The 24,772-nt window shown below is 35.6% G+C and overlaps 1 protein-coding gene across 1 annotated transcript in view; it reads right to left on the reverse strand.

Moving 5' to 3' along the window:
* The window catches only part of TFAP2D (transcription factor AP-2 delta), a 61,621-nt gene that overhangs the window by 14,914 nt on the left and 21,935 nt on the right, over positions 1–24,772 (reverse strand). The window contains exons 6-7 of the mRNA XM_053603006.1: positions 12,970–13,111; positions 5,337–5,450 (exon numbers count right to left, since the gene is read on the reverse strand). Coding sequence (XP_053458981.1) covers positions 5,337–5,450; positions 12,970–13,111 — 256 coding nt within the window. The remainder of the gene's footprint in view (positions 1–5,336; positions 5,451–12,969; positions 13,112–24,772) is intronic.

Genomic DNA, 24,772 nt, shown 5'->3' on the forward strand with positions numbered 1-24,772 from the left:
TATTTTCCACTTCAGCAGTTCTTAAATTCTAAAGATGATCTGTTGTCATCTTTTCATTATCTGCCATTAGCATAATGAAATACCAGAGACAATAAAATTTTAGCCTCCCAAGGTAGATGCTGAGCAAAAAATAGTCTTCCTAATTTTTTGATAGGTAGGCCTCTCTAAACTGAGCAATAAAGATAGTCTAACTCATCAAATATTCTTTTGCTCATTTCACATTCAAGAAGATTATGAGAACATAAGAGACAAAGAAGGGACAAATTATTAAAAATTCCTAAAATATCAAAAAAGGACAATTTTATCATTTCAGAAAATTAGGGCTCTGGGTTTCTATCTGAGCTGCGTCTGTTCTGTCTGTGAAGCCCCATGCCCCCTTGGTCTAATTGCCATCACCATCCTGGGAATTGTGAGTCTACGAGGTCTTCTGCAGATTTTCAATCATATTTCCCCCCCCGTCCTGGTTGGTGTTGTGATGTCTGCTGTGTTCTCTACAACAATACACACTGTTGATGGTACTCAGTAAATTGTAAATAATAAATAAGCTTGCCTTCTGTCATTTTGATGGAAACAAGAAGCTTTCCAGGCTGTGAATCATGCAAAGGGTCACAGCCATGCACATGTCTTCCGGGAACACACTGATATGTCACTGAAAACTGGAAGTAGTTATCTGTGCTTTATCTGGACATATTCAATGTGCTGAAAGTAAGCCCAGTGTCCAAGGTACCAAGTTTGGCACCCTATAAGGTATAGTTTCAAGTGGTACACATTTTGGGAAGGAGATTTTGAGTAAATAAAATAGTAACACAAGTTGATGTTGCTAATTAGAGTTTCCCCTATGTCTATCTGATCACACTGCATCTTCACTTCTATCCCAGCCAGCACTCAGCAAAAACAGTATAAAATCAGACTCTGCCCATTGCCTGCTTTCAAAGTCAGATGCGATATGCTTCCATTCTAGTTCATCTTTCTTTTGAGCTTACAGCTCTCTCAAAATTATGCTTACTGCTGTCAGTGTAAATTATGAAAGAGACACACTCTATGCTACCACATGTTTACTCGGACTATTAGCAGAATCATAGATGTAGAATCTTCTTTTTAATATGTTAGTATACATGACAGAAGTTTACATAATTCTCAGTGCCACTTTAAAAATGAATTAGAATTGTTTTTCTTTCAAGGGGGGGAGCTAATACATGTAGATAAGGAATATCTTAGAACCATGGTTCTTAATCACAATAAGGTTCAGAGTTTTGAAATTGACATAGACACATGAGTCTTAACCTGGAACTATTGAATCACATCATTAAAAATGTGCTCTAGTCCTTGAGATTGTTATAGTTCCAAGAGTGATTCTGCTGCGAAGCCAAGTTTAAGGAGTATACTTGCAGAGGCTATTTCAAGGCTGGGCAACAAGCCGACTTCTGCTATCCTATTGTTAAGCTACTCTATTGATGCCTCTTTTAATAAATGCACAGTAAAAATCATTACACACATTTAAACGCAATCTAAATCAGGAGCCTACATCTGGGTTTTAATTAGAAATGTCAACCATGTATCTTTTGTTTGAAAATATATAACTTAAAACATGGAAAAGAATTAAATTGGACTCTTACCTTATACCATATACAAAAATTAACTTAAAATGGATCAGCTACCCAAAAGACCTAAAATTCTAAAACTCAGAAGAACAAATGGAGGAACAAGTAGAGGAAAACATTAAGACATTGGATTTAGCAAGGATTTCCTGGTTATGCTACCAAAAGCACAGGTGGCAAACACAAAAATAGACAAATTGGATGACGTCAATTAAAGACACAGTCAACAGAATGAAAAGAGAATTTACAGCATAGGAGAAAACATTTGCAAATCATATATCTGATAAGAAGTTAATATCCAGAATACCATTTATAAAGAACTCCTGAAACTCAGAAACAACAAAACAATAATAACTCTCTTTTAATATCTCTATTAAAAAATGGTCAAAAAATTTGAGTGGACATTTCTCCAAAGACAATATAGGAATGTCCAGCCAGCATATGAAAAAATACTTAAAATCACCAATCATTAGAGACATTCAAATTGAAACCACAATGGAGGCTCGCACCCATAATTCAGTGGTTAGGATGCTGGCCACATACACCGAGGCTGGCGGGTTCGAAACGGCCCGGGCCTGCCAAACAACCATGACAACTTCAACAAAAAAAAGCAGGGCCTTGTGGTGGGTGCCTGTAGTCCCAGCTACTTGGGAGGCTGAGGCAAGAGAATCACTTAAGTCCAAGAGTTTGATGTTGCTGTGAGCAACATTACAGCACGTACAGAGGATGACATAGTAAGACTCTGAATCAAAAAAATAAAACACAACGGAATATTACTTCACACCAATTAAGGTAGCTACTATTTTATTTATTTAGTTTTTTGGCAAGCATAAAACAATGTTTACTGAGGAAGAGAAAGATAGACTGACAGAGCAAGGAAGCTTATAAAGCAGGATACATTTGCCAGAGACAGCAAATGGGCCTCCATTGCCAGGCCAAGCAGGCAAAGAGGCAAAAGACTACTATTTAAAAAGGTAAGTAAGTATTGGCAGGAATGTAGAGAAATGGTGCACTCTGTGTAGGGAGGTAAAAACTGCTATAGAAAACAATAAGGCAAGTCCTCAACAAAAAGAACTAAAATTTCAGTATGCTCCAGCAATTCCACTTCTGGGAATATATTCAAAAGAACTAAAAGTAGGATCTCAAAGAAATCTTTACACAATCATAGCACATATCCACGATAGTCAAAAAGTGGAAGCAACCCAAGTGTCTATCCATGGATGAATGGATAGACAAATGTGATATATGTATTTATGTACAACAAAATATAGGGTGTCCTAAAGGTTGCCCATTAAAGTCTCCATACAGAAGGAAAATGGAAAATTGTAGACAGATGTACTTCTATTTAAAAAATATTTATTATAAAATTTTATAAAATATTCTCTACGTGTTGGCCACCTCTTTGTAAAAGTTTGTAATGAATATGGTAGAGGTACATTTAGCTACATTTTCACATTTCCCCTATGTATGGTAACTTTATAGGCAATCTTTGGGACATGCTGTACTTTGCAGCCTGAAGGAAAAAGAGATTTGTACACATGCTACAACATGAATGAAGCTTGAGGATATAAGTGTGGAGCCATTCATACTTTTTAAACTTGTATCAGTGAAACAGGCAAAGGACAGATCATTTATTGAATGCTTATTTTATTTCAACACACTATGACTGTACAATGAAGGGGTTCTTATCCCATTTTAAGCTAGGGGAATAAAAGTTTGGAAATAGTTTATAGTTACCCCAAACAGCTCAGCTCACATTCATAACAGCCTGGATTTACGAATGATCCTATTGACTTTAAAACCTTTTTCTCTTAACTTCTGAGCATCATGCTTTCTCCTGACCTATTGCACTCCCCCTTACTAACTCAATGGAATGATCTGAAAAAGGTTTTGTGAAATATATCCTATATTGGTGCCATTTTGAAAGATAAATTCTAAGTTTATCTTTAAGAATAAACATTCTTAAATAAGAATTTAAGAATCTCCAGATATATGTCTACTACCTCTTAAGGAATCTTGTGACATACTGCAAAATAAAATATTCTGTTTATAAGTCGCCAATTTTGTACACTAAATTCCAACTTATTTAAACACCATCCTTATTATGTTATTTCATATAATTGAATATCCTCTTAAACAGCTTTATAATCTTTGACAGGTATTAAAAGTATTTTTAAATTTAATGTACATTAGTATTTACTGGCATTTTTTTTATCCAAATGGTAAAAATTAAATGAAGATAAAATATTTTATAATGATGAGAAATATCACATAGGAATTTAAATTCTACAGTTTTAAAACTACTAGGCACCTAAGTAATTACGAGGTCCTTTCTCTCCTTGCATTTAGGCCATGAATTACCCAGAAAAAACATTCTATTTGTTTCCAAAATATCTCAGAGAATGAAATTTAAATATATGCTTTCAATAATTCATTCCATGCTCTTGTGTGGTCTACTTAAGAACCATTTATGGTTTCTATTTGTGTAAACATTATGATAGACCCTCTGTAAGTTGACCACCCAAGGGACCACCCAGGAGCAGACTGGTCAACATATGAAGGTGGTCAGTTAGGCCGACTGTACTGATACATACATGTGGTGCACGTCCAGTCTATGAAAATTAGGTCAACTTAAGGAAGTGGTCAATGTAGGGAGAAGGTCAACTATAGAGGTTCTACTGTATTAACACTGAAAAATTGGTGATAGCCTGCTCATGTCTGTCAAGTCATCTGTCCATTCAGCAATTTATGTAACCGAGATGTAGAACTGTTAAGAGATTTCAGAACCCCCTTCCTAAAGTGCTAAGTATCATTTGAAATAATACTGTTTACTTTCATAAAGTCAGAATTTCTTGCTAAGTGCATAAAGATATTAAATTTTCCATCTAAAATGATTCACATATTGTTCTTCTCTCAATTTGATCTTACAAGCTAAGTATTTAAAAAATTTCAGTCACTGCTATGGTTTGAATACTTCTGTCCCCCTCAATTTCCTATCCTGACACTTGACCCCCAGTGTGATAGTATTAACAGGTAGGGTCCTTAGGAGGTAGCTAACTCATGGGGAAAGATCCTGCAGGGACGGGATTAGCAGCCTTATAGAAGAGCCCTGGGAATCTTATTTTATCTCATGAGGATAAATCGAAAAGGCCCCAGCTGTGAAACACAGGGTGAGCCTTCATCAGACACTTTTTTTTTTTCTTTTTTGTAGAGACAGAGTCTCACTTTATGGCCCTCGGTAGAGTGCCATGGCATCACACAGCTCACAACAACCTCCAACTCCTGGGCTTAAGCGATTCTCTTGCCTCAGCCTCCTGAGTAGCTGGGACTACAGATGCCCGCCACAATGCCCAGCTATTTTTTTTTTTTTTTGGTTGCAGTTCAGCCGGGGCTGGGTTTGGTTTGAACCCGCCACCCTCGATATATGGGGCCGGCACCCCACTGACTGAGCCACAGGCTCCGCCCCTTCATCAGACACTTAATCTGCTACTTTGATCTTGGACTTCCCCCCAGCCTCTAGAAACATGAGCAATAAATCTCCATTGTTTATAAATTATTCAGTCTAAGGTATATTTTTTAAATACATAGCAGCCTCCACAGAATAGAACAGTCACTATACGAATATACAAGTCATATTTCTAAATGGAACTGTGATAGGAATACAAAAAGGTCTGGATTAGTAAAGATGGTTTGACAGTTCAAAATAAGTGTGCGAACAAATTGGAAAACTAGTCTTACCTGAAATGTGTTAAGTGTCTCTGGATGTCAAGGTCTAGAATTGGAGTGGGCCTCGAGGATCCCAGTGGTGATCTATCTTGGCTCAAAAGGTCTTGGAATTCTTTACAAATTTGTCTAAAATAAAAGATTGAAAATTGAAATTTTAACTACATTTCTGATGACAAGGAATGCTGCAAAAATACTCTAGTTCAACAAAGAGTATCACAAAATAATTTTTATCCATTTTACAGTGTTTCAGAATTACCAGTTGATTTTTAAACACAAAGTAGATATTATGGCAAACTATTGTTCATGCAACTCTTGTGCTCAACAGGAAGGCATAGGATTTCCTACAATGAGCCACAGTATAAAGAGTTATTTTTGTACAAATTAATGCATGTCACATTTAACTTAGTGTGCATGACCTCAAAACTGAGGTGTTATTCCAATTTATAAAAAACTACTGGCATAACTTTTATGCAAGTTTTTTTTTTTTTTTTGAGACAAGTCTCACTATGTCACCCTCGGTAGAGTGCTGTGGTGTCACAGCTCATGGCAACCTCAAACTCTTGGGCTTAAGAGATTCTCTTGCCTCAGCCTCCCAACTAGCTGGGACTCAGCACCCAACTAGCTATTTTTTTGTTGTTGTTGTTGCAGTTGTCATTGTTGTTTAGCAGGCCTAGGCTGGGCTCAAACCTGCCAGCTTTGGTGTACATGATCGACACCCTAACTATTGAGCTATGGGCACCAAGCTGCTTTACGAAGTTTTTAAAAATAAAAAGTTTTCTCTCTAAAGTGGCTCAAAATAGATTGTTAATGGCTGCCTTACGATAAAATGATTCTAAAACAATTGAACAGATTAGGCATATTATTAAAGGTGTTCAGACCATTACTTGATTTGCACATCTACTCAAACCTCTTTATGGGTCTTTATTCAGCAGTGCATATGCACCAAATTCTTGAAATGGGGTTTCAATTTCATAGCTATGATATTTTACCAAAGGTTTATTCCCTGCTTTAAAAGACGACCAGATAAAATTGTAAAGCAACCGCCAAAGTTTCATTTATAGCATATAGAGTGTATCACGCTGGTGATTTTGCTCTCAAGGACTATAGGATAATCACAAAACAGTTCCCATTTCAGCCAATGATAGTCTATGGACACTGAGAGAAGCAATGATTTTTTTTTTTTTTTTTTTGAGACAGAGCCTTAAGCTGTCACCCTGGGTAGAATGCCATGGTGTCACAGCTGGGACACAGCTGTAGTCCCAGGGAGCTGGGACTACAGGCACCCACCACAATGCCTGGCTATTTCTTGGTTGTAGTTGTCATTGTTGTTTGGCAGGACTGGGCCGGATTTGAACCTGCCAGCTCTGGTGTATGTGGCTGGCACCCACTTGAGCTATAGGTGCTGAGCCAGCATTGATTATTTTTAAGGTGACTATTCATAGATTAATCTCAGGGTGACAGAAAGTTCACATAAAAAATAACAATTCGTAATTGTTTTTTAAAAAATTAAAATATGACTTTTGGAACATCATATCTGTAAACAAGATTTTTTTGTTTGTTTTTAGAGACAGGGTTTCGTTCTGTCATCCAGGCTAGAATGCAGTGGCCCGATCATAATTCACATGTTAAAAAAGTTTAGTTAAAGTTATACACTTACATCAGAGCCACGATTCAAGCAGACTTTAGAAAATCCCTTTGCCCAATATTGCATTACATTTCAGACTCTTGTGGACTAATTTTGTATTTTAATATTCGAAGTAATCACTTACCCATAATTTAGTTCACTAGCTTTACAAAAGTGGTTACGTTATGTGCCATGTAAACTGATTTCTTTCTCTCTCTCTTTTACTATTTCTTTCTCTGTCTCTCTTCTTTCTCTTTTCGCTCCTCCCGCCCTTCTTCCCTTCCTTCCTTCCTTCCTTCCTTCCTTCCTTCCTTCCTTCCTTCCTTCCTTCCTTCCTTCCTTCCTTCCTTCCTTCCTTCCTTCCTTCCTTCCTTCCTTCCTTCCTTCCTTCTTTCCTTCCTTTCTTCCTTTTTTCTTTGAGGCATGATTATAGCTCACTGCAGCTTCAAATTCCTGGGCTCAAGCCATCATCCTGCCTCAGCCTCCCTAGTACCAGGATGTCAGGTGCAACACCATACTGGGTTTCCAAGTAAGCTGATTTTTTGCAAAAAGTATCCTCAAGGTCATATTTCTGCTACTTTTTTTTTTTTTTTTTACTTTATATGATTATTTCTGATCACTGGTTTCAGTTTAAATAAAGCATTGCCATGTATGTTGGATAGTAATAAATTCCTTGTGACACACAGTCCAAATGATATAATTCCAAAGAAGCAGAATACTGTATATAGAGAAAACAGGCTTTTTTAAAAAACAAAAAACTACAAAATTAATTCCATAGCTCAAAATTGAAGTATTACCAAGAAATTGCTTAAAAGCATCCAGAATCTAAAGTGGGGATCATTTGACAGGGATTCAGCTTTTTTGTTTGTTTTATAATGAACAGTTACAAAATGTAATAATGTAGCCTGGACTATAACTAGCATGAAGACAGGTCAAAGGGTCAAAGTATCTCACAAGTGAATATGGGTCCAGCCATTATTCTGCTCCAAAACATTTGTGTGATTAACAAATGACTACCACAGAATATTATGCAGCCTTAAAGAAACATGGAGACTTCACCTCTTTCATGTTTACATGGATGGAGCTGGAACATATTCTTCTTAGCAAAGTATCTCAGGAATGGAATAAAAAGTGTCCAATGTACTCAGCCCTACTATGAAACCAATTTATAGCTTTCATATAAAAGCTATAACCCTGTTATAAACTAAGAATATGGGGAAAGGGAAGGGAAGGGGAGGGCAGTGGGGAGGACGAGTGGAGGGAGGGTAATCCATGGGACCAGACCTACGGTGCATCTTACAAGGGTACAAGTGAAATTTACTAAACGTAGAATATAAATGTCTTAACACAATAACTAAGAAAATGCCATGAAGGCTATGTTAACCAGTGTGATGAAAATATTTCAAATTGTATATAAAACCAGCACATTGTACCCCATGATTGCATTGATGTACACAGCTATGATTTAATTTAAAAAAAGGGACAAAATATCCTGAAGTACAAATAATTTCTCACTGAGTTATAATCAGTGGAGACTTATCTATTATTAGGTGTCTAAAATGTGTCAAATTCTGCCAAAAATCACTTATTTTTTTATGGACAACGAAGCTCTGGTTTATTGCCAATGTTCAAATATTGTTTCATTTCACAGAATTGTCTTATTCATTTTCAAAGAACACAGGGGAAAGTAGGGTGGTAGGAAAAACAAAGTCCTTTTCTATTTAAATAATACAGGATCCTCTCTGCCCTTTTTCTAATGTTTTGGTTGTATCTTTGAGATATACCATTTAAATGCATGCTTTTAGCAAGTGTGTGTCTACTTTTATTGAGAATATTTGCATCAAACTCTGCACTTTTTCAGTTTTAGAAAGACTTAGCTCACTTACAGTTGTATTCTCTGTACAGTATTTTAGTCACTTCAAACACTTTAAGTATTTGAGAAAAGATTGCAGTTGTTTTTAGACTAGTATTTTAATTTTATATTACATTAAAATAAATTTTAAAAAATTGAAATAAAGATTGAAGCATTGTTTTAGTTATTGTGATATGATATTGAAATTATTTGGAAAATTGAATAATTTATAAGTTGACAAATCAACTTTATTCTTGTATAAACAATACATCAAGTTATAATAAAATGCATGAAGAAATCAGAAAAAGGCAAAGGGTGGAAAAATTGAACCCATGCTAAATGATCCATCTACACTCCACATGGTGCTCTATCAGAAGAGTATTAGAATTACCCACTTCTTACATTTAATTCTGCTGCTTAACACATTCACTTTAGGATTCTAGACTTAGAAACAGATGACAGTCCCATAAAGTCCCCTTAGGCAATTATCATCATCATCTCTTTATGACAGCTACAGAATTATTATTCTTATGACTAGTCACATTCTTATTTAAATTTTTATTTATGAAGCTGAAAATACTTTTATATATCAAACCAAAATGTCATATTATGAATTATGTAACACAAGATGATTGTCGATGAATCATACGTTCTAACTTTATCACTTACATCATTGTCCTTAAGGACGTAAGTTTTAGCTCATGTTTGAACCTAAAGTTCACTTTTGATGATTAATATTTTCATTACGATAACATTAAAAATTGTTAACTATTTTGCTTTACCTCATGCAGATCAAGTGTTAAGTATTTGTAGTTCCAAATTCAACGAAGAGGTTTACATGTGTTTTCTACTTATCAAATAAACAAATGTTTTGTCTGGTACATTTTTACAATTCAAAAATTGTATCTCTTTCCATCCTTCTACCTTAATAATTGTCTCAATTACACCAAAATATTTGGTTCATCAATAAAACGCTAAGCAATAATGAGGAATTAGGAAGCTAATCGCACTTAATTAACGGGCCCTTCACACAACTGTGTACTTGGCAATATATTAAATGCAACCAAATATGTTATTCATGAAGTAAGAAAAAAATATGCAGGTCAATGTGACAATGTTGATCAGCCATTGAATCACCCATCTAATGAATTTTAGATTTTGCATATATGCATATATTTTTTGTAAAGTAGTCAAAGTCTTATGAACAAATGTGAGCTAATTAGAATGTTATAAATATCCGTATAAGCTACTTAAGGCCAACTTTTAGCATTTTGATTGATGAAAATATCCAGTGTTTTGCTGTTGGTAAACTCAGAACACATTTTGAATTTTTGCATTTGACGGAGAATAAGCTTGGTATTCCTATATTTCCCTTAATGTATCTAGTTACAGTGACTACTGGGTGTCTCGTATACGTCTGCTGTGACTGCGTAGTCCCTGCTTCTTTGATTCCTGGTTCACACTGTATAATAAGACGATGGGATGCATGTCAATAATAAGAAGGGAAAAAGTTATAAAAACTATTTTAATTTCCAGATGTACACCCTATTTATTCTTCTCAAAACAAGTTAATTGGGACTAATGCACTCAATTCTTACTGAAAATTTCCAGCCATGGTCAGACAGAGTAAAGAAAATTACACGTTCTCACAATGTTTTATGAAATCAAAGTTCAAAAATATTCCTACTTGCTTAAATACATATTACTCAAATACAGATAGTTCAGCATAACTTTGACAAATATGCAAGTATTTCTCTTACTTCCCTCAAATTCTTCTAGCATTTCCTTTTGTGATAACAAAATCTCAGTATCAATTTGAATGTACTCAGAGATTCCCAAACATGTAAACAGTGATAGGAACCTCCAGGAACTTGTGTTTATAACCTTGATGGGGGTAATAGCGAATCATTATAGAAACATACTTCGTGGGGGGAAGAGAATAAGAAATTTCTTTAGGTTAGTAGTAAAAGTCTTAGAATACACATGATGAAACCAATGAGATAGAAAATGTGAAGTTGTTTTCCGTTGGGTAATGTGTATTCTGGGATAATACCATCTTTTAAACGTTATCCCATGGATGTGCATGTTGGGAAATCTGCATGATCTTGTCAGCTAGAATGATGCACGTTGGGAACCCCGGAAAGGTACAACCTAACACTAGTATTGCATAATTCTCTTGATCTGTAACAAGTCTTTATCTTTCTCCTCAAATTATATCAAGGATTCAAGCTAACTATATGTACTTCCAGCTCCTTCAGGAGAAACTGAAACATGACCCATAAAAGCCCCTTTGGGTCAAGAAACTATTTGGAGGAGGAAAAGAGTACAAAAAAAGGAAAAGTAAAGACCTCCAAAAGATAAACCATACAAGTTTAAGATTGTCCAGAGTCTTTCCAATGGTAAGTCTTTAAGAGCTTTCACGATACACTGTTTTTCTTCAAATTTTAAGTCTAATTTTTAACCTGCCCTAATTTTCATTCCCTACCTCTTGGTCTCCATCCTCTCTTTCTACTATTCCTTTCCCTGCAATCTTATTTGACCTTTTCTCTTCTCTTTTTACCATCATTTTTTTTTTCTTTTTATCTTTGGGACAAGATGAGACAATCATCTGGTATTTTTAAACACTAGATGTCACACCAAAGAGTTGACAGCCACAAGCAGTGCACCAACCCCAATTAAGGGATCAAGCGTCTCGGGCAGCCTGTCAAATAGTAGACGTCCCATATAACTCCTTAAATTTGTAAAAAGAACTATGTTACATTAGAAGCTGGTAGAAGAGTGACTATTTGGTTTTGGTTGTGTGCATTTTGAGACAATTTAAATTTTAGCCAGCAAGTTGTAAAGTCATACTAATTTTCTCCTCAGTTTCTAAGAAGCAATATTTCTCATGCTATCTACCTTAAATTTTCTCAAAATGTTTTCCCAGATAAAATACTAACTTTTTCCCCTAACTTATAGATGATAATTTAAGTACCTGAAATTATCATTATAAAATCTAGAGTTACAAAATTATTAGAGATTATTAATTATTATGTTGCAATAACTTACTTCAACACATACCACTTGAAATATTTTTTTCTAAAACTTTCAATTATGACTTGCAATGATACTTATGATTCGGACTGGTTTTCACACAAGAAACAATAGTATTTCCAGAATTTATCAAAGAACTTTCATGTTTGAGGATATTTATAAGTGAGCTCATGCAAATTTCTTCTTCTCTATTATATTGATACATTTGCTTGTATTATTTTGCTGATTATTTTAGTTTGCAATTTAATTGGGCTTTTTATAATTTCCAGAAGCTTTCAAATATATTACACCTTTAAAAAAATAATATTACCATGGGAAGGATGAAGCAGTACAGGGAACAATTGCTTTAATACATAAGAGAAGATGTTGGCATTGATGGAGATCCATGGTACCTGAGGTCTTCCTATTACCCTGTACACATGTGTGCCCTCAATTTTTTTTTTTTTTTTGTGACAGAGTGTAATTTTGTCACCCTAGGTAGAGTGCTATGGCATCATAGCTCACGGCAACCTTGAACTCTTGCCTCAGCCTCCCAAGTAGTTGGGACTATAGGTGCCTGCCATAATCCCTGGCTAAGTTTTAGAGACAGGGTCTTACTTTGGCTCAAGCTGGTCTCAAACTCCTGAGCTCAAGCAATCCACCTGCTGTGGCCTCCCAGAGTGCTAAATTTACAGGCATGAGCCACTGTGCCAGGCCTTAAGCCACTGCGCCTGGCCTTTGTGCCCTCCTCTTTTGCCATATCCTCCAAACACTCTTAGTGTTTTGAGATATTTAACCTCATCTATGAAGCATAATGAGTGCCTTAGACAAAAAAAATCACATGGTAATCAAAGGCATATTTGCCTAGAGTCTACATTTCCTAAACCTATTTTTCTCCTAGAAATTTCTGCAAATGCTGGAGAGGTTTCCTAAGAAATTCCATAGTTTCAGTGATAGCCCTATCACAAGTCAAAGGCAGTTTGTCAACCTTGTCATGGGTGCGGGAAGGTGAAGAGTCCTTGTTTAGTACAGTTAGCTGCTTCAAGGTCAGGACCCCCTATTTTAGAGAGCTGGTGCTATCGAGACTATTCCCCTCATTCAAAGAAAAAGTTAGAAACTGAAGATGGAAGCACACAGAGTCTTCCCATTCTGCTTACTTGGTTGCTAGGATCATCTTTCTTCTTGCTGTCTGTTCTTTCTGTTCCATATGTTGTCTGGCAAGATGTTCTCCCACTGCTTTGGCTGGAAACTCTGTTTCACAAGTGTAGCCAAAATCCCGGGCCAAGTGCAACGCCTCTCCTGTTGGCAGACCACACAAGTCAGTTTCTTACCAATATCCAACCTCAATAATAGTAGTAGCTTGTATTTTCTTCAAGCTTCACTTCTCATTGTGGCCAGATGTATCTTATTTATTTTATACAATCCAAGAAAAAGGACTTTTTCGGGGGGGGGGGTGCAATGAGAAAGGATAAGGAGAAACTGAGGAACAGAGAAGCCACTTACCAGGCAGGGGTAATGGAAAATTGGGGGGGAAAACAAGAAAGACTATCCAGAAGTTTTGATTCCTCTCATTGCTCTGATCACCAGATTGACTTCTAAGTAGTACATTTGATTCCCAAGGGAAAAAATCTAAGTGGAAAGGTCATATTCTTGTTGTTCAACCTACAGACTATTCTGGGTATCTAAACTATTCCGAAGATGTCTTTTCCATGAGACCCATTAAAGAATATGACAAAAGGTCCGAATAACTTCCAAAGAAGTTGGAGAACTTTGGAAACCAAAATTAGTTACATCAATTTCATAAAATTATGTTGCTAAAGGCAGTATTATGTGATTATAGCATTATCAAGCCTTAGGTAAGCCTTCAGTACATTAAAGCAATCTTTACAACACTTCCTAAGTACATTGTAGCATCATACAATGCTCAAGTACAATAAAATATAAATAACTGTTGTTCTTTCACAAAATATTAAACCCAACTACATTTTCAAGAAATGGAATAAAAATGGCTTAGCAGCAGAGTAAAATTTTGGAATGGAAATCAATCTGGGAAATGATGGTATTTTAAAACTCAATTCAGCCATTAAATCTTTTTAAAAACCAAGTTTCACTGCATATATATACTAAACATCTATTTGGCCATTAAATCTTTTTAAAAATCAAGTTTCACTGCATATATATACTAAACATCTATTTGGCCATTAAATCTTTTTAAAAATCAAGTTTCACTGCATATATATACTAAACATCTATTTGGCCATTAAATCTTTTTAAAAATCAAGTTTCACGGCATATATATACTAAACATCTATTTTGTTCAAGGCACAGTGAAAGGTAAGAGTAACGGAGAATATAAAAGAGCACCAAAAATCGCCCAGTCTCAAGGAAAATGACAATTATAACAACAGTAACAGCAATGACAATGAGAACAACAAACTGAATACCTTAGTACCATTTTACTATTTTTATTGCAACTAGACAAACATTATCTGTACAGAAAAGAGAGAAAAGGATGAAGAACTCCAGCATTAGCCCTCTTAATAAGGCATTTTTTAATAATCATTTTTTTATAATCATAAAACATTATCTGTAATCTATACATATTTATTAACATTGTGGTGACATTAAATATAATACAAGATATTGTATTACAAGTATCAAAGGAGTGTTAAAGATGAAGTGTTTTGTTTCGTTCAAAGGAGAAGGTGGTAATTATGAAAAGGTGATCCTGCAGCCTTATGGTTAATCAAATATTGCCATGAAAAAAGAAAAATTAGGCTTGATAACTAAATCATGGAAAGTTGTTTGGTGATTGGACAAAATGACAGACTAAGAAGTGATGGATTTGATGCTGCTTTATACTCACAGATAACAGAGTATTTAATGAATTCATACCAGGAAGAAATGAAAGTAATTAATAAAAGAAGAGGAAAAACTTATATGTATACAAAATGGGTTAGTTAATGTCAAATAAAATATCCTTAGTAAATATGCCATTTCTTTTTCTTGGAAAAATAAATATTAGTTTTTCAGATTATACAATTTACATTTACAAAAATGGCAAAGATAATTAACAAAAATAGAAAACAGGAAGATATTTTAGGATGATGTAGAACTGAAAAAAATATAATCCTGAGAGTAATTTCCCCCATAAATTATTCTTGCCTTTATAAAGTTAAAAATGCTCTGAAAAAATGTAAATCAATTCCCAAGAATTTTGTTCAAATATATTATGACAAATTTCAAACATATAGCAAAGTTGAAAGCTCTGCCAGTGGACAACCATATGCCCATCCTTAATGGTCAGCCAAACTAGCCTTATCACTCTATCTACCATCAATTCATATTTTTATGCATTTCAAAGTAAATTTGAAACCTCAGTACAAAGCTCCCTCAAATTTTCAGCATGAGTATCAGTAACTGGTGCTCAATAATTGTTTATAGTTTTTCCCTATAAAAGCTTTATCTCTAGAGTTTTCCCTCACATATAAGAAAAAGAAAAACAAGACTAAGAATTCTTTAAGGATCATTTATTTGTATCACTTATACCTAATGACTGTATAAGTGTGACTTTTGCCCTTATTTGAGAGATAAGCACATTTAGACAATGGAAAGGTCCATTGTGACTAATAAGCAGATACTAGTTAACGTCCAAATCAGTTTATTAATATAATAATATATTTTATATAATTATTATAAATATATAATATAATCAATAGAATAATATATAATATAATTAATATAATATTACAACATTGATATTTGGAATAACATCCAAATATTAATTAAACATCACAATTAGACTCTTTCATTTATGTATGTTCAATTTTAATTTGTCATCCACTGATAATAATCTTTTCATTAATTTTTTCATAGATTCATTCATGCTGTAACCATTTCTTTCATTCCCACAATATGAGATCTCCTGTTCTAGGCCCTGGTAAGAGTCTAATTTAATATAAAAACTATTGCAATGAAGTAAACATATTATGCATTTATGCATGTAATGTTTTGTGAACTGGCCAATCATGCCCCTTCCCACCCACATTTCAAATGAGCAATGCCAGGTTTAAATTGATATTTTTATGTTTGTATGGTAGAAAACATCATCGCTTTCCCCTCAATTTTAAAGAAAGAGATGACATAGCTAAATAGAAAAGGTCTCTATATCAATTAGCCTGAGTAGTGTTAGCTTAACAGAGGATCACAGCTTTGCATAAAGCTGTAATGCACAAGTCCTATTTATAAAGTGTTCATTACCACTACTTTAGTGTCCTAACCCATTAGGAAAGAAAATGTATGCCTATGTAGCAGAAGAAAATGACACAAAGGATTTGTTTTATGTTTTAGAGGATGTTGTAATACTATATGGGATGGTGACTCTTCCAGAAATTTCAAAATTAAGGTTAAAATATCTTACGGCTCAACTCATCAAGTAATGCTATACTACCTGACCAGTGGATAAATTCACGTGGATCTTAGGATTCAAAGGTATCTTGTCTTGAAACTAATATAATAACACCATCTATAATAATACATAGTGTCATCTTTGTACAGCAGGTTTTATGTATATATGCATATTAATATAGCTGTACATTGCTATTGTTTATACAGAAATAGTTGTTTAAATAGCACTTTAACAGAGACTATATATACATATAAGATCCATGTATATAATATGGATACATTTCCCTCTACTGTTTGTACAATAGTGAGAACTAAAACAGGAGGCTGGCAGCATGCTTCTTGAATTTTGTGCTAAAACCTGATTCTTGAGATCTGTCCTATTTTACGGAAAGCTCTCACCGTGTGATAGCTTTAAAACCAGTTTGAGCAGCACAGTTGCTATTTACACTTACACTGACAGCCAGACCCTTCCTTCCCTTAGTTCTGTTTATGCTTTCTTCCTGCTTGCAATATAACGTTGTTACAGGAGGTACAGCAACGCGACATCAGAAGAAGTGGCGGGTGAAGACTTAGTTAAAATGTGTGCATCATGCCACAAAACCTTTGTGTGTGAGGACACAAGAATGAAGGAATGCATGGATCCGTGGGTTCAAAGTCACATGGTGCTCAGACACAATGACAAATCTACAGTTAAGTCCTTTACAACAGATGTCTTTAGTCAACAGGTTTAAGAAAAATAGAAATTTTAGGATCAGAGAGTACAGGAATAAAACTGTGAGGAATTTGACTGATTTTGAAAATCAGACCTATGAGCTCCTGTTTCTATGGCAGGACAAAAGGCTTATGTGAACAATGAGCCTGTAGTAGAAAGAGAGAGAACATTTTTCTCTCTAATTCCGTAGCAGCAAAGAGGGCTGCTGTGGCCTCACTCTCTGAGGAAGGTAGGATGTCTTATTCTTTTGTTCAGAGTGGGTTTAAGTATTCCTTTAATGTACTGCAGCAGTTGGCCATCATCTTTTTTTAAAAAAAAAATACTACTGAAGCAACATGTTAACTCTTATGAACAACTCCATTTTATTTCATGTCATTTCAAGAACTCTATATTTAAGATACAGGCCAGGCATGAAGAGTGGGATGAGCTGACTGGTTAGAGAGGAGTATTCCGGCTGCACGGTTTAAGGCTCTATCTGCCAGTTATCATTCACCTCCCCCCCCAAAAAGTGGAAACCACTGAAAGATATTCAGTTTTTCAGCAGTCACAACAATAAGCGTTGACTTTATAAATAACTTCTTTAAAAGCACACAGAAGTAAAATTCAGAACACGGGAAAAATGAAAAGGGAGAATTTTCTCCTCGGTTTCGTGGCAGTCATCTTTTTCACAATCCAAAGTTAAAAAACAATAGGAAGAAATATTAGGAAAAATTTAAATGACAATTATTGATTTTGCTCTGATATAGAAAGTTAATGGAAAAATATTTTCCGAGGAAAAGTTGATGGCACATGGTACCGAGGTCCTGGGTACCCACATTATTTCACAAGAGATTTAAATGCTCTGCTAAAGATAGTAACTATTTAAATGCTCTGCTAAAGATAGTAACTATCTACCTGGTTGATAGTAACTATTTAACCTTGCATACAGTCACAAAGAATTTTTCCTTTCTTAAAATTATTATATTTTAGGAAAAAATGTGCTCTAGACAACTAAAACTCAAGATCTAACACTAATTTGTGTTACTTCTGCATTGGTATCCACTAGGTAAGTCCTAATTACTGTCACTGTAACATCATTGCCTTAAAAGTAATTTAGGTTTAATTTAGTCTTACAAGGCTTGATGTTGTTAAAGTAACAATTCATATGTATAAATTCCACTCACATATCTATGATTTCAATCTTATTTTCATGTAGAGGGAAATAGCAGATTCAACTCTAAGGGACAATCCCAAGAAGTACCTATTAGAAAGTAAAGTTGAGAATATTTTTAAAGTTGGATGAAATAGTGCATTAAAGAAAATATCTTTTTCTTTTTCTTAGAGACAGAGTCTCACTCTGTTGCCCCAGGTGAGAGTGCTGTGGTGTCAACCTTGCTCACAGCAACCTCAAACTCCTGGGCTCAAGCAGTCCTCCTGCCTTATCCTTGTAAGTAGCTGGGACTACATACAGACACGCACCACAGTGCCTGGCTTATTTTTCTAATTTTAGTAGAGCTTGGGTCTTGCTCTTGCTCAGGCTGGTCTTGAACTTCTGGGCTCAAGTCATCTATCGCCTCAGCCTCCCAGAGTGTGAGGATTACAGGCCAGAGTGATACCACCCGGCCTAAATAAGTTATCTTATAATGCCAAGCTTTAGTAAACATTAGAGCTAAAAGACCAAGTAAATGTATCTGTTATAGGTTTTCCAATCTATTCTTAGAAAAATTAGCTCTCTATCACTAAACGTTATCCAATCTATGGCATAGATAGGTGCCTTATAGTGGGTAGTTTCACTAGTTCAGTGATGATTTTGTTTAAACACCAACACTTTGTTTTTCAAAGTGATAGTCTGGTTTCCCATTCAGTATCCTGCATTTAGCATAGCCCCTGATTCACAATATACTCAGTAAACATTTGTCATATGAAAAAGCTTTCAAATACCTTATTGGTTAATTATGACAATAGTCTTGTGAGGCACCTCTTTCAAAGAAACTCATGAAAAACTAAAGCAAAAGAGACTTGCTAGAAAAAATTAAATATGTATACACCTACATAGAAACTTATAGAAAAAAGAGAAATAGAATATGTCACCATATCAATGGAGCCATTTAATAAAATAGACTATACTTGAAGTCAAGGTTTCTCAACGCTTGCTATTCCCTTACTCTGGGGAATTGCTTTTTTTAAAAAGTCTGTCTTTTATCCATTTATCAATTAATTTCTGGTGCTAGGGCATCTGCATTTCTTGAAATTTCCTAAAGTAATTCACTCAAAGACTGAGTAATTCATTCAGTCTTAAGGTAAACAGAAAACATTAGGTAGAGATTAACTATGCATCCTCCCAAAACATAGATTCTGTAATTTATTCAAAGGAAAGGCAGTCACTATCATGTTAATATTAAATGGTAAGAGCCTTTGTCTAGTGGCTACTTACTTGATGATTTCTGCCTTATTTGGCTGATATGTTATAAATTCTAGAAAGAAAAAAGGAAATGTGGCAGTAGAGATAGTATTGTTAGGGAAACAGTAAAGACACCAGTCTCTCTATGTATTTCTAAGGGGAGTTTAGCAGAAGATGAAGCTTACTTTCCAAGTTAGTAGAGAAGAGATGGATTATCAATAAAAAGTGTTGGGACAACTGGGTGGCCAACTGGCAAAAAAACCAACAACAAAATCACACCTGTAAACCTAGCACTCTGGGAGCCCGAGATACGTGGATTGCTTGAGCTCAAGAGTTTGAGGCCAACTTGAGCAAGAGCAAGACCCCCATCTCTACTAAAAATAGAAAAAGTAGCCAGATGTCATGGCTGGAACCTATAATCCCAGCTACTTGGGAGGCTGAGACAAAAGGATCACTTAAGCCCAGGAGTTTGAAGTTATTGAGACACCAGTGGGTATGATTACACCACGACATTCTACCTAGGGCAATGGAGTAAGACTCTAGCTTAAACAAAACACAAACAAAAAACAATCACAACAAAAAAAAAACAAACTTAGACTTACACTCTACATCTAGCAACAAAACGAAGTCCAGATGGATCACAGAGTTAAGCATAATAAAACCCACAATGTAGTTAGAAGATAACACAGAATGATTCTTTTATAATCTTGGAATCAAAAAAATCTTTTAAATGATTATAATAGAAACTAAAAGCTGTGAAATAAGAGAAACCTGATTGTATCAATACCAAAAGCTCTGCATGACAAAGAGCTAAACAAACGAGCAGGCAGCACCCGTAGTCCAGTGGTTAGGGCGCTGGCCACATGCACCGGGGCTGGCGGGTTCGAACCCAGCCCAGGCCTACTAAACAACAACAACAACTGCAACAAAAAAATAGCCAGGCGTTGTGGCAGGCGCCTGTAGTCCCAGCTACTTGGGAGGCTGAGGCAAGAAGATCGCTTAAGTCAGAGAGTTTAAGGTTGCTATGAGCTATGACACCACAGCACTCTACCCAGGGCGATAGCTTCAGACTCTGTCTCAAAAAATAAAATAAACAAAATAAACAAACAAGCAAACAGAAACCTGAAACAGCAGAAAGACATGAATGCTGGCAGTGTCAAGGTCTGCCACTCATATCAAAGACATACTAATATATACTAATATATATTAATGTATAATGAGCCAATTTTCCTGACATACACTGAGAACTGAAAAATGTTCCTAACATACACTGAGCACTTAAAAATCCATAGGAAAGGTAATAAAAATTACCCCATAGATACAAAGTAAATCAATAGACAAAAAAGCTCACAAAAGTCTAACAATGTGCTAAACCTCCTTCATAATAGAAGGAACTTTTCTTTAATACCCAATCAAATTATCAAAGATCAAAAATCAATAGCATCTTACTTAAGCTAGAGTAGCAGAATGTACTATCACCTCAATGTTTTTTACCCCATTGCTGATAAACTGTAAATTTCCAACCACTACAGGCAGCCCTGAGTTACAAACATCTGACTGACGTTTGACTTGCACTTACAGACAGGGGCTATTACAGGTAATTGGTAAATGTGCCTGTTTCTACTTACATACAAATTCAACTGAAAAACAAACTTACAGAAGCTGTCTTGTTCATAACCAGAGAGCTGCCTGTACTGAGAACAACCAGACAACAATATGTCAAAATTACAAATGCAAATACCCTTTAAGCAACATCACTCCTAGGAATTTATTGAATAGATGTACTTGCTTGTCTAAAGAATTATTTACGTAAGTATAAGGTTACTCATTGCAGCACTGTCTGTAATAGCCAATGTCTAAAAACTCCTATATGATTTTCAGAAGGATTGGTTAAATAAAGTATGATATATTCATGTAGTAGAATAATATGTTCAGGGGAATGAATAACTTGCAAACACTGAAAAAAGAGTGAACACTAAGATAAAGTGTGAAAAAAATAAAGTGCAAAAAAGAATGTTATTTCTTTTGGAAAAAAAAATGCATATGCACATGTACCCTTAGAAGGAAACAGAGAAATTAAGAACAGCTTTCTTCTGAAAGGGGAACCGAATGGGGAACAGAGTGAAAAGGACATATTTTACTGTATACTTTTGTATAACTGTTGACTTTTGTGCCATTCTTTGCATTATCTATCTGAAATTACATCAATTAAAAAGAAAAATTACTCCCTGTCCTGTTCTTAGATGTAATTCTGAACTCAAATATTTGTTGTAAATTAAACAGTCGCCATTCCAAGACTTCCATTGTCATTCAGTAGGAGTGAAACATCCCTCGGAATGATTCCAGCCTATTTGATTAGAATACCTATGAATTTTGATAAATGTGAACAGGGGCACAAAGTGTAAACTGAGTGTCTGAAAAGTACATTTGCTGAGCCACAGACTTGGAAAGGGAAGAATCATAGAAAATAGAAAAGAAAGTCAGTAGGAAAAGAATGCAGATACCTGCTTGTAAGTGAGGGTCCCTTTTTATTTGCAGAGTGAACAATGAGCCCGGAGTGGGCAAGGGAAGGACTGAGGCAAATGGGTTTGGATCAATTGCCTTTTTGTGCCACAGTCACCATGAGTAGGGACCTGAATTGAAGGGACCCCTGAGCACAAGCTCAGACACGAGGGCATGTCTGTGGCATCCTATTTCTCCTGCTTCTTCATGCAAACACCTTTTCTCTTAAAAAAATGAATGAAGTAATATAATGCAGGTCAGGGGAGTGGTATTAGGATGGAAGCCAATAATTTCAGATATACTCTAACACCGTGTCTATCGGCCCGTCATATTATATGATACAATCTCCATTTCATTTAGAGTTTAGACCAAATTATTGGATATGGATAAATACGTTTTTATATATTAGATAACAATACCTAGGTATTGTTATCTAATTACCAATTATCAATGCAGAATCTCCTAGATAGAAAATATTCTGTGCCTAGAATAAGAAATTTACATATAATACAATACCTACTGGTCTTTTAAAAAAGCCCCTTTCCATAAAAGACCCTAAGATGACCAACTAACACAGGTTCTAAACAGCATTTAGTTTGAGTATAAATTTCACTGGCAGCTCTGAAATGTAAAACTGTACCCAAGAAATCTTTGTCAATACTAGAGTGTTTGTATGGAAGGGGAATGTCAGGGCTCTTTTGAGTAATTCTCTGACTAAAGCAAACATCAGTTAGAACTATTATGGAGAAGGGTTAGTACATTATTCTTTTCATATCACATACAGTTTATCCCCAAGCTGGGACTAATGTAGGAAAGGAATGTCTAGAGAGGGCCAGAGAAGGAACTCTTTGGAGATGGTGGTTCTTTCAGACATTCAAGCATGCCCATAAGTCCCTCAAGGCTAGCCTTTTAGCTCCATGTGTCCAAAGCTGTACCTGTGTGAGGACAATGAGAATAGTTTATTCCAAACTTGATATAAAGAATGATTTATGATGAGTGTGCCCTAAACAAACATTGTGACTAATACTTGGCAAGATGATTCTGTGTTTGAAGTCTACGAGCCTCATGCAGTGAGCATTACTTCTTCCTAAGGTCACACACTAGTGGCATCAAGAAAACTTGACTGATAGATCTCTCCTATGGGAAAGTGTTCATTGATAAATCGTTGTTTTTTTTTTTTTTCCCTAGTTTAGTAGAAATGCAATTATTTAGGCTCAGGATGAAAGACAGACTGTGACACAAAGTGACAGAATTTCTTTCTACTACCATTTGCTGTTTGGCTGGAGTGGAAGAAAGAGGTTTTGTTGGGTAATCTTGTAACGAACTGACCTGGGATCCTTTTTAAAGCAAGGTGAAATACTGATAATTATTCCCGAAAAGAAACACAAACTAAAATTTAATGTCCCTCTAACTTTGAGGGATTGAGTAGCAGCAGAAGGTTCACCAGGATTTAAAAATCTTGCACTAGTGAACAAGGATTTTGGAGCTTGGATGCAGGAAAGTCCGAGAAACATGTGCAGGATTCCTAGTGGCAGTGTGTGGGGGGGTCCAATCCAATGCAAATGACAGGGTCAAGGATTGATACTTTTCTCTATACCTCAGTTTTGCCTTCATTAAGCTCAGAAGCAGCTCGGAAAAGCAATTATTCGTAGTCCATGCTACAAAAGACAATCCAAATGGAAAATACACTGTGGTGTTGCAAACCAGAACGTAGTTCTCATCCTTACTATAACCGATTGCGTAATCCTGTGTAGAACATTCAATCTCATTATGCTTTAGTTTTCTCATTTGAGAATATCTATAATTTATTGAGCATTAACTTGATGCTAGGCACCATTCTGAGGGCTTTGCAAACATTCCGATTTAACCCTCACACCCACCTTATGAGGAAGGAATTATTATCACTGCTTTAATAAGGAGACTGATGCTCAGACAGGTCATGTGTCTTCCTCTATAATGGGTAGTAGAAGTGAGTGCAAACAAGCTATTTGACTCCAAAATCCACACTCTTCCATACTGTGCTCTGATCTTACACTACTCCATCTTATTTCCTTCCAGCACTAAAGTTTTATGAACCTGAGTAAATTTTACTATTAAGCAGCAATTTTGTTTAGGGAGAAGGAATCTAGAGGACAGGTACTAATCTTTATTAAGTGCCTCTGCGACACCCTGGTGGCCAGTATTTCATTTATGGGAATGTAGTTAATGCTACACAAGACACACAGGGCAGATATTGTTGTAAATGTGGATGCTAAACCATCACAAACTTGTTTGTTTGTTTTTTTACATACTATAAAGTTATTTCTGAGAAGACTCTGCCTGGCTAGAGTCCATATTTGCAGCATATCCCACCCTCGTCTCTGTAGTTGTGTATGGCTCTGTGACTAGTCCTTATGGAATGTCCACAGTAGGTAAGTGGATCACTTCCTGGCCAAAGCAGGTAAGGAGTGATGTACTTTCACAATCATTCTCATCTGTGTGCTAAATGAATAGAGTATCAGGACCTACAGGACGGCACAGCCATAGACAGGAGAACTCTAGTTCCTGAACAAGACAGTGATAAGAAGGAAAGCCCCTTCTGAGGAACAACCATATCAGACTGCGATGAGGGAAAAATAACTTGCTGTTGCGTTAAGCCACTGCAAATGTGAGAATTAATTTGTAATGGCCCATATTATTGTCATCGTTATAGATAGTATAGTTTTCACTTATAAGTTCGGAAAATGAGCTCAGACAAAAGGAACCGGTCCAAAGTCAGGCACTATTTCAAAAATGATATTATTCTAAGGGGAGAGGGTACAGGGTAGAGGCCAAAAGATGGCTAATAGATAATGCAAGTGCCACAACTAATCACAGAAGGTAAAATATGCAGGACCGGGTTTGGGAACCTGTATATTTTGAAGCCAAAGAAAAAAGCAACTGTGACAAAAGTTAAAGTACAAAAGAGTGAGTAGAAATC

The sequence above is a fragment of the Nycticebus coucang genome, chromosome 9, assembly GCF_027406575.1.
Source record: "Nycticebus coucang isolate mNycCou1 chromosome 9, mNycCou1.pri, whole genome shotgun sequence".
NCBI lineage: Eukaryota > Metazoa > Chordata > Mammalia > Primates > Lorisidae > Nycticebus > Nycticebus coucang.